We start from the raw sequence: 16,755 nt of genomic DNA, 5'->3' as shown, positions 1-16,755 counted from the left end.
GCATGTGACAAATACAATTTGATTTGATATTTGAAGGTTAAAAAGGCTTCTGAAGTTTGTAATTTCCACTTTTGAAAAATGTCCATTAATTATAATCCACATAATAATTCAAATGTCCTGTTGCTTCAGGATTATTTTCCTGCTGCAGCAAACTGACTGAAATGAAGATCCTACATGTGTAGCAGTATATCTGTCTTTAATGCACATGGCTTCATTAGGACGACAGGATTCTCTTTGGACCATTTGACATGTTATATTTACTGTTGTTTAGGCTGGTTGAATGAGTTCCCTATGAGAGTCTACTTCTTCTGCAAGAAAACAGGCGGCCGCACCAGTTTCCTCATATGAGAGAGTCTACTTCTTCTGCAAGAAAACAGGCGGCCGCACCAGTTTCCTCATATGAGAGAGTCTACTTCTTCTGCAAGAAAACAGGCGGCCGCACCAGTTTCCTCATATGAAATTAAAAGTAGGTTTGTGACCTAACACACTTTCAAAATGGCTGTTGAAACTGTGGGACACATTTCTCTGCAAGAAGTCGGATAAATGTGTTGATTTGAAGGAAAGACGAGCAGACTGGTAAGTCTAGGCTATATAGAACTATATTATATTATAAAGTTAGGTCGTTGTCAGACTTTCAATAGTCAGAGTAGGTTTGATATATGATCTCTTATCATGCTGACAACCTGATGGTCTCGTTGGAAATGTGAAAAATATCAGGTCTAGGCTACCTGCTCTGTCCTGGCACTGGAAGGCCTATATTGTTATATGAAATAGCACTAACAAACCACTATTATACAGTTGAAGTCAGAAGTTTACATACACTTAGGTTGGAGCCATTAAAACTAGTTTTCCAACCACTCCACAAATGTCTTGTTAACAAACTATAGTTTTGACAAGTCGGTTAGGACTTCTACTTTGTGACACAAGTCATTTCACCAACAATTGTTTACTGACAGATTATTTCACTTATAATTCACTGTATCACAATTCCAGTGGGTCAGAAGTTTACATACACTAAGTTGACTGTGCCTTTAAACAGCTTGGAAAATTCCAGAAAATTATGTCATGGCTTTAGAAGCTTCTGATAGGCTAAATCACATTATTTGAGTCAATTGGAGGTGTATCTGTGGATGTATTTCAAGGCCTACCTTCAAACTCAGTGCCTCTTTGCTTGACATCATGGGAAAATCAAAAGAAATCAGCCAAAACCTCAGAAAAAAATTGTAGACCTCCACAAGTCTGTTTCATCCTTGGGAGCAATTTCCAAACGCCTGAAGGTACCACGTTCATGCTGGATCTCTGTTTAGTTGTCACTGTGTTAATCACAACCAACATGCTGGATCTCTGTTTAGTTGTCACTGTGTTAATCACAACCAACATGCTGGATCTCTGTTTAGTTGTCACTGTGTTAATCACAACCAACATGCTGGATCTCTGTTTAGTTGTCACTGTGTTAATCACAACCAACATGCTGGATCTCTGTTTAGTTGTCACTGTGTTAATCACAACCAACATGCTGGATCTCTGTTTAGTTGTCACTGTGTTAATCACAACCAACATGCTGGATCTCTGTTTAGTTGTCACTGTGTTAATCACAACCAACATGCTGGATCTCTGTTTAGTTGTCACTGTGTTAATCACAACCAACATGCTGGATCTCTGTTTAGTTGTCACTGTGTTAATCACAACCAACATGCTGGATCTCTGTTTAGTTGTCACTGTGTTAATCACAACCAACATGCTGGATCTCTGTTTAGTTGTCACTGTGTTAATCACAACCAACATGCTGGATCTCTGTTTAGTTGTCACTGTGTTAATCACAACCAACATGCTGGATCTCTGTTTAGTTGTCACTGTGTTAATCACAACCAACATGCTGGATCTCTGTTTAGTTGTCACTGTGTTAATCACAACCAACATGCTGGATCTCTGTTTAGTTGTCACTGTGTTAATCACAACCAACATGCTGGATCTCTGTTTAGTTGTCAGTGGTCTAAAATGAGTATCTCTGGGGAGAAAGAGGAGGGGGGCCCTGCCTCCAAAATGAGACTCTCTGGGGAACATGACACCACAGCTAAAAGGTGAGATGACAAGTTTGTTCATATGAAGAGTTTATTTCCAAAATGCTGTATCCCAATCACATTTGTTTTCATCAGAAATGATTGCTCATGGTTACTTTCTATTGGTTCGGTTGCCAGAGACGCGACCCAGTCGTTAAGTCTTTTTGTTCTGTATCTATGGATGAGACCCAGTCTTTTTGTTCTGTATCTATGGATGAGACCCAGTCTTTTTGTTCTGTATCTATGGATGAGACCCAGTCTTTTTGTTCTGTATCTATGGATGAGACCCAGTCGTTAAGTCTTTTTGTTCTGTATCTATGGATGAGACCCAGTCTTTTTGTTCTGTATCTATGGATGAGACCCAGTCTTTTTGTTCTGTATCTATGGATGAGACCCAGTCTTTTTGTTCTGTATCTATGGATGAGACCCAGTCTTTTTGTTCTGTATCTATGGATGAGACCCAGTCGTTAAGTCTTTTTGTTCTGTATCTATGGATGAGACCCAGTCTTTTTGTTCTGTATCTATGGATGAGACCCAGTCTTTTTGTTCTGTATCTATGGATGAGACCCAGTCTTTTTGTTCTGTATCTATGGATGAGACCCGGTAGTTAAGTCTTTTTGTTCTGTATCTATGGATGAGACTCAGTAGTTATTTCTTTTTGTTCTGTATTTATGGATGAGACCCAGTCTTTTTGTTCTGTATCTATGGATGAGACCCAGTCTTTTTGTTCTGTATCTATGGATGAGACCCAGTAGTTAAGTCTTTTTGTTCTGTATCTATGGATGAGACCCAGTAGTTAAGTCTTTTTGTTCTGTATCTATGGATGAGACCCAGTAGTTAAGTCTTTTTGTTCTGTATCTATGGATGAGACCCAGTAGTTAAGTCTTTTTGTTCTGTATCTATGGATGAGACCTAGTCTTTTTGTTCTGTATCTATGGATGAGACCCAGTCTTTTTGTTCTGTATCTATGGATGAGACCCAGTCTTTTTGTTCTGTATCTATGGATGAGACCCAGTCTTTTTGTTCTGTATCTATGGATGAGACCCAGTAGTTAAGTCTTTTTGTTCTGTATCTATGGATGAGACCTAGTCTTTTTGTTCTGTATCTATGGATGAGACCCAGTCTTTTTGTTCTGTATCTATGGATGAGACCCAGTCTTTTTGTTCTGTATCTATGGATGAGACCCAGTCTTTTTGTTCTGTATCTATGGATGAGACCCAGTCTTTTTGTTCTGTATCTATGGATGAGACCCAGTCTTTTTGTTCTGTATCTATGGATGAGACCCAGTAGTTAAGTCTTTTTGTTCTGTATCTATGGATGAGACCTAGTCTTTTTGTTCTGTATCTATGGATGAGACCCAGTAGTTAAGTCTTTTTGTTCTGTATCTATGGATGAGACCTAGTCTTTTTGTTCTGTATCTATGGATGAGACCTAGTCTTTTTGTTCTGTATCTATGGATGAGTCCCAGTAGTTAATTATTTTTGTTCTGTATCTATGGATGAGACCCAGTAGTTAATTATTTTTGTTTTGTATCTATGGATGAGACCCAGTAGTTAATTATTTTTGTTCTGTATCTATGGACACGCCCCAGTTGTTCGTTCTAAATGATCCATTGCCAAACTGGGTGGTAACATTCTTATCCCTTGCTAGCTAGACAACTACAGATAACTTACAGTCACGTCAAAGAGTGCAGCCAGAATAACAGCAAAGTAGCTGCAGTTCCATTTGTTTTAGCTGTTTTCTAGTGACATTTATTTGGATAAATCCATGACAATGAGCACAATTTCACCTGGATTAGAACATGTGCTCTCTCATCAGGACACTGTTGTTCAGAGTCCTTTAAACCATCAAAGCCAATGTACCAACATTTCTGAAAACGGATATATAGTGTTTTGGAATGAAACTCTTCTTACAGTATGTTTCTCCATCTGAGCTCAGAGTAGATGAGAGACGTAATGTTTGTCTCTGTTGTGTTGAAGTCCAATCAAGCAGGAGAGACCAGCCTCCCTTGTACCCATCGGTGTGTCCATGAAGAGTGAGCGGTCTATGGGTACACCTATATTGTTCAGAGAGGCAGACTTTTCTACTGGACAAAGGTAAGAGGTACTCATGGGTCATGGTCAGGGAGTTAAACAACACTGTCTCTAGTTATTTCTCCTCTCCCATTTTTCAATTTATTTTTGTTTTAATAATCCATAGACTAATCCTTTTTTCCATTTTCAAAGTCCTGAAACATTATTAAACAAACACAACATTCCCTCCCTGTGTGTGTGTGTGTGTGTGTGTGTGTGTGTGTGTGTGTGTGTGTGTGTGTGTGTGTGTGTGTGTGTGTGTGTGTGTGTGTGTGTGTGTGTGTGTGTGTGTGTGTGTGTGTGTGTGTGTGTGTGTGTGTGTGTGTGTTTGCACTCCTTGGATGTTTTGTCCACAGAAACCAACAGGAGAGATCAGAGTCAGAGATTCTCAGTGGTCAGTCTTCCCAGAGTCATCAAACAGACTTAGCCTCCATATTCAGTGTATGTGGTCCTGTTATGTACATTTGTTTTTGTTTACCTCAAGTAAAGTTGATCTGTCAATCATTCATTAATGTGTTCATGAGAAAGCAATTCTTCTCTTGCTTAACTTATTTACTTTATTTATTTCAGTTGCTTGAAGAGAATATTATCACATTTGTAAAGAACGAGCTGAAGATGTTCAAGAGGATTCTTAGTCCAGAACTCCCACAAGGCTTTGAGAGTCAGAAGCAGGAAGTGGTGGACGCTGAAGATGAGAAGCAGGAGAGCAGTGCCAGAGAGGGAGCTCTGAAGATCACACTGCACGTCCTGAGGAAAATGAACCAGAAGGAGCTTGCTGACACACTGGAGAAAAGTAAGAGCTGTCTGCCTCATGTTGAATGCTGTTTTATAACAAACATTTAAAAGCTGAAACTAAAGTACAGCTAAAATAGCCGTGTAACTCAATGACATTGTACCAGACTTAACACAACACCTAGTGACCTCATCAAGTACAGTACCAGCAGGGATGTGTTGTGGTGATTAATTTAGACAAGAGAGAATTAATAATACCATCAATAATACCAATAATGATATAAATCAGTCACACCGGTGTGTAATGTATAATGAAAACATTTACACATTTATACAGACAGTTACAGTAAGATAATACATTATTACAATGTAAACATTCTAGCACAATCTAACAATACTGTAGGCATTAAATCAGATGTAATATTAATATCCTCTGTGTTATTTCTTCATTCAGATGAACTTGCTGTGATTTGCCAACGTGAACTCAAATCTAATCTAGAGAAGAAGTTTCAATGTGTATTTGAGGGGTTCGCTAAACAAGGAAACCCAACACTTCTCAATAAGATCTACACAGAGCTCTACATCACAGAGGGTGGAACAGGAGAGGTCAATAATGAACATGAGCTGAGACAGATTGAGACAACAACCAGGAAACAAGCAAGACCAGAGACTGCAATCAAATGTAATGAAATCTTCAAACCCTTAACTGGACAAAACAAACTTATCAGAACTGTGTTGACAAAGGGAGTCGCTGGCATTGGAAAAACAGTCTCTGTGCAGAAGTTCATTCTGGACTGGGCTGAAGGAAAAGCAAATCAGGATGTCCAATTTGTTTTTTCATTCCCTTTTCGGGAGCTGAATTTGATGAAAGAGAAAAAACACACTTTGATTGAACTTCTCAACCACTTCTCAATGGAAACCAAACAATCAAGAATCTCCAACTATGACAGGTACAAAGTTCTGTTCATCTTTGATGGTCTGGATGAGTGCCGACTGCCCCTAGACTTCCAGAACAACAAGATCTGTTGTGACGTCACCAAGTCAACCTCAGTGGATGTTCTGCTGACAAATCTCATCAAGGGAAACCTGCTTCCCTCTGCTCTCATCTGGATAACTACCCGACCTGCAGCAGCCAATCAGATCCCCCCTGAGTGTGTTGACCAGGTGACAGAGATACGAGGGTTCAATGACCCACAGAAGGAGGAGTACTTCAGGAAGAGATTCAGTGATGAGGACCTGGCCAGCAGAATCATCTCACACATAAAGACATCAAGGAGCCTCCACATCATGTGCCACATTCCAGTCTTCTGTTGGATTTCTGCAACAGTCCTTGAACACATGCTGAAACATAAGAGAGAAGAGATGCCCAGTACTCTGACTGAGATGTACACACACCTTGTGGTGTTTCATACCATAAAGAAGAATGAAAAGTATCTTGAGAAAGAAGAGACAGGTCCACACTGGAATAAAGAGAGAATTCTGTCACTGGGAAAACTGGCTTTTCAACAGCTTGTGAAGGGCAATCTGATTTTCTATGAAGAAGACCTGAAAGAGGCTGGCATTGATGTCAATGAAGCCTCAGTGTACTCAGGATTGTGCACACAGATCTTTAAAGAGGAATGTGGGCTGTACCAGGACAAGGTGTACTGCTTCGTGCATCTGAGCATTCAGGAGTTTCTGGCTGCTGTATATGTGTTCCTCTCATTCAGCAACAACAATGAGAATCTAATGGCCGAACCTCAATCAACATCCAGGAACTTTTATGTGAGGATCAGACAGAAAATTAAAGTCACAGTCTACAAGAGTGCTGTGGATGAAGCCTTACAAAGTGAGACTGGAAACCTGGACCTTTTCCTCCGCTTCCTTCTGGGCCTCTCACTGGAGTCCAATCAGAAGCACTTACGAGGTCTACTGACAAAGACAAGAAGCAGCTCACAGAGCCATGAAAAAACAGTCAAGTACATCAAGGAGAAGATCAGGGAGAATCCCTCTCCAGAGAGGAGTATCAATCTGTTCCACTGTCTGAATGAACTGAATGACCATTCTCTAGTGGAGGAGATCCAAAACTACCTGAGCTCAGGAAGTGTCTCAGAAGCAAAACTCTCACCTTCACAGTGGTCAGCTCTGGTCTTTGTGTTGCTGTCTTCAGAAAAGGAGCTGGATGTGTTTGACCTGAAGAAATACTCCAGATCAGAGGAAGGTCTTCTGAGGCTGCTGCCAGTGGTCAACGCCTCCAGAGCTGCTCTGTGAGTAAATACAATGATATTTAAGAACTAATCAGCAGGATGAAATATTCAGTTTAGAGAATAATGTGTATTATTGAATAACATATTGAATCAGTACATTGCTGTTCACATTAGTATAATAAAATAACAATACAATTCTAGGAGACGGAAGATGAATCTACTGTATATGTTGTTTGAAAGAATGAACTAAATACATCTGCAATTGTCCTTCTACAATCCTGGTGTTAAATGAACAGTGTGTTTGTAAAATCATGATGATCTCTTTGTCAGGCTGTCAGGCTGTGGAGTCACGGACAAAGGCTGTGCTTCTCTGGCCTCTGCTCTGAAGTCAAACCCCTCACACCTGAGAGAGCTGGATCTGAGTAACAATGACCTGAAGGATTCAGGAGTGAAGCTGCTCTCTGACGGACTGGGGAATCCCCACTGTAAACTGGAGACTCTGAGGTCAGTATTCCTGTTGTCATGACGTTGGGCTGGGGGTAGGTTTATGACAGTCATAAATACCCCCCTTTTCCTCTCTCTACCCTACTGATGTGACATTTAAAAACCCCTTGGTTAACATAGAGTTTCTGGGAACATCAGAAGGTGGGAGGAAATTAACCATATTCTGGTAATCCGACCAATTGAACATATGCGTGGGTACTTAATGAATATGATGTCAGTTCGGTTGTCATCCGAGACATTCTCATCAATGATAGGATGACATAAACTCTAGTCTGAGCATTGTAGTTATCGGATTCACATGGAATTGTTGTTCAATTTAAATGTTTGAATATAAAATTATTGGTGAAAAGATTACATGTAATTTTAGCTTCCAAATGAGAGATTTGGGTTTTCATAAGGTTAGGGCTCTGCTCAATCAGTGACCCGCCCCTGTGAAGAGACATGGGCTGTAAACTATGAAAACACACCCTTCTCCCTCCACTTTATAAAGTCTTGACGAAAATGTAACTTCCTGTTCCGGGTACATTAGGATGACGGTCCGATGTCAGAAGGGTTCAGTGATACCTCCTAGCCGTTGAGTTAGCAACAGCAGCTGCAAAAGTGGGCTAGGAAAGAACAGACAGAGTATCCAGTCTACCACACAACGACATTACTACAACGTATCCAATTTACAAGCAGAGACATTCTTCAATAGAACTCGGTTGAGCAACACGGCCTTCCATCTACCACCAAATTACCGAAGCGCAGCTCAGAGTAAATATTTATTGCATTTTCCTTTTCCAAATGGGCGGTAATTTAGAATGCATAAGATACCATATTTACAATAGAGACATCGGTTCTCCCTTTGTTCCTCAGTCTTCCCGCTCTTTCACTCAAACCCAGCCCCTTTTCTTTTGTGTTCCGTCCGCTAGGGACGTTTTCCTTTATGACATAATTTGTAATCAAGGTATGATTCATTCTGTGTATGTCTGTGTGATTACTTAGGTATTTAGTAAATAAATAATTAAACCCAATTTTGAATTGCTGATTCAACTTGTTAGCCAGGGTTTGTGAAGATAACCAAGAATTTATAACTTTCAGATGAGACTGAAATAAGGTGCCAATTAATATTGACTGCTATTGATGTAAAATATTACTAGGTCTTTAAGAGTTTATTCGGAAGATAACTGCTTTGTAAATATTATTTCGTAGTGCCCCGACTTTCTAGTTAATTACATAGTCCACATCATATGTGTTTACCAGGCACATAGTCCACATCATATGTGTGTACCAGACACATAGTCTACATCATATGTGTGTACCAGACACATAGTCTACATCATATGTGTGTACCAGACACATAGTCTACATCATATGTGTGTACCAGACACATAGTCTACATCATATGTGTGTACCAGACACATAGTCTACATCATATGTGTGTACCAGACACATAGTCTACATCATATGTGTGTACCAGACACATAGTCTACATCATATGTGTGTACCAGACACACATAGTCCACATCATATGTGTGTACCAGACACACATAGTCCACATCATATGTGTGTACCAGACACACATAGTCCACATCATATGTGTGTACCAGACACACATAGTCCACATCATATGTGTGTACCAGACACACATAGTCCACATCATATGTGTGTACCAGACACGCATAGTCCACATCATATGTGTTTACCAGACACGCATAGTCCACATCATATGTGTTTACCAGACACGCATAGTCCACATCATATGTGTTTACCAGACACGCATAGTCCACATCATATGTGTTTACCAGACACGCATAGTCCACATCATATGTGTTTACCAGACACGCATAGTCCACATCATATGTGTTTACCAGACACGCATAGTCCACATCATATGTGTTTACCAGACACGCATAGTCCACATCATATGTGTTTACCAGACACGCATAGTCCACATCATATGTGTTTACCAGACACGCATAGTCCACATCATATGTGTTTACCAGACACGCATAGTCCACATCATATGTGTTTACCAGACACGTCCATAGTCCACATCATCATATGTGTTTACCAGACACGCATAGTCCACATCATATGTGTTTACCAGACACGCATAGTCCACATCATATGTGTTTACCAGACACGCATAGTCCACATCATATGTGTTTACCAGACACGCATAGTCCACATCATATGTGTTTACCAGACACGCATAGTCCACATCATATGTGTTTACCAGACACGCATAGTCCACATCATATGTGTTTACCAGACACGCATAGTCCACATCATATGTGTTTACCAGACACGCATAGTCCACATCATATGTGTTTACCAGACACGCATAGTCCACATCATATGTGTTTACCAGACACATAGTCCACATCATATGTGTTTACCAGACACGCATAGTCCACATCATATGTGTTTACCAGACACGCATAGTCCACATCATATGTGTTTACCAGACACGCATAGTCCACATCATATGTGTTTACCAGACACGCATAGTCCACATCATATGTGTTTACCAGACACGCATAGTCCACATCACATGTGTTTACCAGACACGCATAGTCCACATCACATGTGTTTACCAGACACGCATAGTCCACATCACATGTGTTTACCAGACACGCATAGTCCACATCACATGTGTTTACCAGACACATAGTCCACATCACATGTGTTTACCAGACACGCATAGTCCACATCACATGTGTTTACCAGACACGCATAGTCCACATCACATGTGTTTACCAGACACGCATAGTCCACATCACATGTGTTTACCAGACACGCATAGTCCACATCACATGTGTTTACCAGACACGCATAGTCCACATCACATGTGTTTACCAGACACGCATAGTCCACATCACATGTGTTTACCAGACACGCATAGTCCACATCACATGTGTTTACCAGACACGCATAGTCCACATCACATGTGTTTACCAGACACGCATAGTCCACATCACATGTGTTTACCAGACACGCATAGTCCACATCACATGTGTTTACCAGACACGCATAGTCCACATCACATGTGTTTACCAGACACGCATAGTCCACATCACATGTGTTTACCAGACACGCATAGTCCACATCACATGTGTTTACCAGACACGCATAGTCCACATCACATGTGTTTACCAGACACGCATAGTCCACATCACATGTGTTTACCAGACACGCATAGTCCACATCATATGTGTTTACCAGACACGCATAGTCCACATCATATGTGTTTACCAGACACGCATAGTCCACATCATATGTGTTTACCAGACACGCATAGTCCACATCACATGTGTTTACCAGACACGCATAGTCCACATCACATGTGTTTACCAGACACGCATAGTCCACATCACATGTGTTTACCAGACACGCATAGTCCACATCACATGTGTTTACCAGACACGCATAGTCCACATCACATGTGTTTACCAGACACGCATAGTCCACATCACATGTGTTTACCAGACACGCATAGTCCACATCACATGTGTTTACCAGACACGCATAGTCCACATCACATGTGTTTACCAGACACGCATAGTCCACATCACATGTGTTTACCAGACACGCATAGTCCACATCACATGTGTTTACCAGACACGCATAGTCCACATCACATGTGTTTACCAGACACGCATAGTCCACATCACATGTGTTTACCAGACACGCATAGTCCACATCACATGTGTTTACCAGACACGCATAGTCCACATCACATGTGTTTACCAGACACGCATAGTCCACATCACATGTGTTTACCAGACACGCATAGTCCACATCACATGTGTTTACCAGACACGCATAGTCCACATCACATGTGTTTACCAGACACGCATAGTCCACATCATATGTGTTTACCAGACACATAGTCCACATCATATGTGTTTACCAGACACACATAGTCCACATCATATGTGTGTGGACAGTGAAGTTTACAGTTTTAAATTTGGCGCTATGCTCCATAATTTTCTATTGAGATCAAATGATTCATATTAGGTGACAGACAGTACAGAATGTAACCTTTAATTAGAGGTTAATGGTGAGAGGTTAGAATGTCACCTTTAATTAGAGGTTAATGGTGAGAGGTTAGAATGTCACCTTTAATTAGAGGTTAATGGTGAGAGGTTAGAATGTCACCTTTAATTAGAGGTTAATGGTGAGAGGTTAGAATGTCACCTTTAATTAGAGGTTAATGGTGAGAGGTTAGAATGGCACCTTTAATTAGAGGTTAATGGTGAGAGGTTAGTATGTTTTGTTGTAGCCTCTGTAATTCTCTCACTCGTTATTATTAATGACTAACTCATGATTTTTCTTAATCATGGAAGTCACAAGCTTGATGTATTCATTGCACTAAACTTTTTGACAATTTTAATACACAATAAGTGAATTGGTCAGAATACTTTTACTTTTTCATATAGGGGGACTAGATACATAAAGTGTGTTTATTTTTCTAAATGGTGAAACGGATATGTATGAAAATACCCTCAAATAAAAGGTGACATTAAATATTCTGTTACCTTATATGAAACATTTTATCTAAAATTGAAAATGATATAGTTTAGAACCACATTTAAATGTTAGCTTCACTGTCAAAAGATGGCGCCGAAGAGGATGGCTGACGTCTCAATTGCGTTATTTTGTTAGTTTTTTAGCGTTGTTTGTCACATATATTACTTTACTTATTTTGTACATAATGTTGCTGCTACCGTCTCTTATGACTGAAAAATAACTTCTGGACATAAGAACTGCGATTCCTCACTACGAACTGGAGGAAGCTTTTTCCTTTAACGAGTAGAATATACTGCTCTCCCGGGAACAGGCCCAAATCCCCGTAATTTGCATGAAGAAAAGACGGAGGAAAAGAGGACGCAAATTGAGCTGCCTTCTGAGAATCCGTAGGCGAGCGATTAAAATCCCACTGCCATCCATTCTACTTGCTAGCATGCAATCATTGGAAAATAAAATTGATGACCAACGATTACGATTATCCTACCGACAGGACATTAAGAACTGTAATATCTAATGTTTCACCGAGTCGTAGCTGAACGACGACACGGATAATATCGAGCTGGTGGGATTTTTAATGCACCGGCAGAACAGAGAAGCTACGTCTGGTAAAACGAGGGGTGGGGGTGTGTGTCTTTCCGTCAATAAAAACTGGTGCGTGATGTCTAATATTAAAGAAGTCTCGAGGTATTGCTTACCCGAGGTAGAATACCTTATGATAAGCTGTAGACCACACTATCTACCAAGAGATTTCTCATCTATATTATTCATAGCCATCTACTTACCACCACAGACTGATGCTGGCACTATGACCGCACTCAACCAACTCTATCAGGCCATAAGCAAACAAGAAAATGCTCATCCAGAAGCTGCGCTCCTAGTGGCCAGGGACTTTAATGCAGGCAAAATTAAATCAGTTTTACCAAATTACCAAACTTTCCCCCTCAGGAGACTGAAAAGATTTGGCATGGGTCCCCCTATCAAAAAGATCTACAGCTGCACCATCGAGAGCATCCTTACCGGTTGCATCACCGCCTGCTATGGCAACTGCTCGGCATCTGACCACAAGGCTCTATAGAGGGTAGTGCGTATGGCCCAGTACATCACTGGGGCCAAGCTTCCTGCCACCCAGGACCTATATAATAGGCGGTGTCAGAGGAAAGCACATTAAAATTGTCAGAGACTCAAGTCACCCTCGTCATAGACTGTTTTCTCTGCTACCGCACGGCAAGTGGTACCGTAGCACCAAGTCTGGGACCAAAAGGATCCTTAATAGCTTCTTCCCCCCAAGCCATAAGACTGCTGAACAATTCATCAAATGGCCACCGGACCATTACATAGACCCCCACGCTCCCCATCCATTTGGTTGCTGATACTCGCTGTTAAATATCTTTGCATAGTCACTTCACCCGTACCTACATGTAAAAATGACTTCAACTAACCGGTAACCCCGCACTCTGACTCAGTACTGGTACCCCTTGTATATAACCTCATTATTGTTATGTTATTGTGTTACTTTTTATAGTTTTTTATTTTGTTTTTTACTTTAGTTTATTTGGTAAATATTTTCTTAACTCTTCTTGAACTGCACTGTTGGTTAAGGGCTTGTAAGTAAGCTTTTCACTGTGAGGTCTACACTGTTGGTTAAGGGCTTGTAAGTAAGCATTTCACTGTGAGGTCTACACTGTTGGTTAAGGGCTTGTCAGTAAAGCATTTCACTGTGAGGTCTACACTGTTGGTTAAGGGCTTGTCAGTAAAGCATTTCACGGTGAGGTCTACACTGTTGGTTAAGGGCTTGTCAGTAAAGCATTTCACGGTGAGGTCTACACTGTTGGTTAAGGGCTTGTAAGTCAGCATTTCACTGCAAGGTCTATACTGTTGGTTAAGGGCTTGTAAGTCAGCATTTCACTGTGAGGTCTACACTGTTGATTAAGGGCTTGTAAGTCAGCATTTCACTGTGAGGTCTACACTGTTGGTTAAGGGCTTGTAAGTAAGCATTTAACAATAAAGTCTACACTTGTTGTATTCGGCGCATGTGACAATTAAATTTGGATTTGATTTTGATTTGATTTTGTATGGTGTGGACTGAATACTCAATACAATCTAAATCTGATACCTCACTGTTTTGACTGATACTTCTTTTAAAATGGTCGGGTCAGTTTTAACAGTGTGTTTGTGAAATGATGATGATGATCTCTTTATCAGGCTGTCAGGCTGTCTAGTCACAGAGGAAGGCTGTGCTTCTCTGGTCTCAGCTCTGAGGTCAAACCCCTCACATCTGAGAGAGCTGGACCTGAGCTACAATCACCCAGGAGACTCGGGAGTCAGACTGCTCTCTGCTGGACTGGAGGATCCACACTGCAGACTGGAGAAACTCAAGTATGTAGAGGGTTTATGTCAATGTTCATATCAGACATGTTTGAGTTATCAGGCCTGTTAAGACAAACATTCTTACCAAATTATATGCTGACTGTGTGTGTGTTGTGTGTATCCCTCAATGACTGTCTGTTCTTCTGCTTACCACTACAGTGTGGAACATGGTGGAGAGAACAGAATGAAACCTGGCCTTAGAAAATGTGAGTGTTGACTACTGTGAAGAATATGATTAAGAAAAGTCTTGAATTAAAGTTAAGTCAAAGTCAAAGACCACCATCATTACTTACTTGGTCATATTAAATATAATATGTAGTTCTACAGAAGCAGAAATCAGGGACACCAAAGTTTAGAACGAGTTGCTTTGACAATGTGTGTGTCTGTGTAGGTGAGTGGCATGTTCGTGATACATTAGAAATGTGTTTGTGTTCAGGGTGTGAGTGTATGTGTGTCATTTTTGTGAATAAGTGTTTTATTACATTACCATACTGTATAACATATGATCATTCAACAAGTCTCAAGTTACCTTAACTTCTCCTGTTGATACCTAGACACATCTACATTAAATTAATTAGTGAAAAGTGAATTAACATTCTAATGTGAATGATGATGATTTCTAATATTGTGTCTGGTTTTATCCATCAGATGCCTGTGATCTCACACTGGACCCAAACACAGTAAACAGACTCCTCTCTCTGTCTGAGGAGAACAGAAAGGTGACATGTAGGAGACAGGAGCGGCGGTATCCTGTTCACCCAGATAGATTTGAGGACTGTGAACAGGTGCTGTGTAGCGAGGGTCTGACTGGGCGCTGTTACTGGGAGGTAGAGAGGAGTGGGGGAGGGGCTGTTATGGGAGTGACATATAAAGGAATCAAAAGGAGAGGAGGGGGCATTGACTGTGGGATTGGATACAATGACAAGTCCTGGAGTCTGGTCTGCTCTGATAACAGTTACAAGGCCTGTCACAATAATAATCACACTACCATAGACATCCCGTCCTCCAGCTCCCACAGAGTAGGAGTGTATCTGGACTGGCCAGCCGGCACTCTGTCCTTCTACAGAGTCTCCTCTGACACACTGACCCACCTGTACACATTCCACACCACATTCACCGAGCCGCTCTATCCAGGGTTTAGGGTTTATGATGTTACCTCCTCAGTGTCCCTTTGTCAAGTGGTCTCATTGTCAAACACAACATGATGTTTCACTCTAATCATGTGTTTTATGTTTGATCACAATATGACATTTAAATACATGGAGGAACACACACACCAGTTTGGCTAAATCTTGCGCCCTGTGAGAACACACACACTGTACACACACACTGGACTCACACACACTGTACACACACACTGTACACACACACTGGACTCACACACACGGTACACGCACACTGTACACACACACACTGGACTCACACGCACGGTACACACACACTGTACACACACACTGGACTCACACACACAAACACACACACAGGACACACACACGCAACGGACACACACACACGCACTGGACACACATACACAAATACTGGACACACACACTGGACACACACACACACACACACACACACACACACACACACACACACACACACACTCATACATAAATGGCCCTGGAGAAGAAGGCAGACGTTTTATGTGCCCCCAACCGATTGTGTTTTTTGTTAGTTTATTTGCATTGTTTGTAACTTCTTTTTTAAACTTATTTTGTACATAATGTTGCTGCTACCGTCTCTTATGACCAAAAAATAACTTCTGGACATCAGGTCTGCTTACCACGGACTGGCAGAATCCTTTTTTTCCCTTTAACGAGTCAGACGCAAACAATATACTGCTTTCTCTGGAACAGGCCCAGATCCATGTGATGTGGCAGGGCTTGCAAACCATTACAGACTACAAAGGGAAGCACAGCCGAGAGCTGCCCAGTGACACGAGCCTACCAGATGAGCTAAACTACTTCTATGCTCGCTTCGAGGCAAAGAACACTGAAACATGCATGAGAGAACCAGCTGTTCCGGAAGACTGTGTGATCACGCTCTCCGCGGCCGATGTGAGTAAGACCTTTAAACAGGTCAACATTCACAAGGCTGCAGAGCCAGAAGGATTACCAGGACGTGTACTGTGAGCATGTGTTGATCAACTGGCAAGTGTCTTCACTGACATGTTCAACCTCTCCCTGTCTGAGTCTGTAATACAAACATGTTTTAAGCAGACCACCATAGTCCCTGTGCCCAAGAACTCTAAGGTAACCTGCCTAGATGACTACCGACCCGTAGCACTCACGTCTGTAGCTATGAAGTGCTATGAAA

At 41.2% G+C, this 16,755-nt stretch overlaps 1 protein-coding gene across 1 annotated transcript; it reads left to right on the top strand.

Annotated features, from left to right (window-relative positions):
• The first annotated feature begins 260 nt into the window (after positions 1-260).
• Positions 261-15,773, top strand: LOC124023826 (NLR family CARD domain-containing protein 3-like). The gene is made up of 11 exons (XM_046338034.1): positions 261-576; positions 1,983-2,081; positions 4,040-4,156; positions 4,489-4,573; positions 4,703-4,925; positions 5,319-7,110; positions 7,381-7,461; positions 12,744-12,753; positions 14,294-14,445; positions 14,596-14,642; positions 15,085-15,773. The coding sequence occupies exons 2-11, from the start codon at positions 1,999-2,001 to the stop codon at positions 15,639-15,641; spliced, it is 3,147 nt and encodes a 1,048-aa protein (XP_046193990.1). The 5' UTR covers positions 261-576; positions 1,983-1,998; the 3' UTR covers positions 15,642-15,773.
• The last annotated feature ends 982 nt before the right edge of the window (positions 15,774-16,755 follow it).

This window comes from Oncorhynchus gorbuscha, unplaced genomic scaffold, assembly GCF_021184085.1.
Source record: "Oncorhynchus gorbuscha isolate QuinsamMale2020 ecotype Even-year unplaced genomic scaffold, OgorEven_v1.0 Un_scaffold_1691, whole genome shotgun sequence".
Lineage (NCBI taxonomy): Eukaryota > Metazoa > Chordata > Actinopteri > Salmoniformes > Salmonidae > Oncorhynchus > Oncorhynchus gorbuscha.
This window is presented reverse-complemented; position numbering and strand designations above follow the sequence as displayed.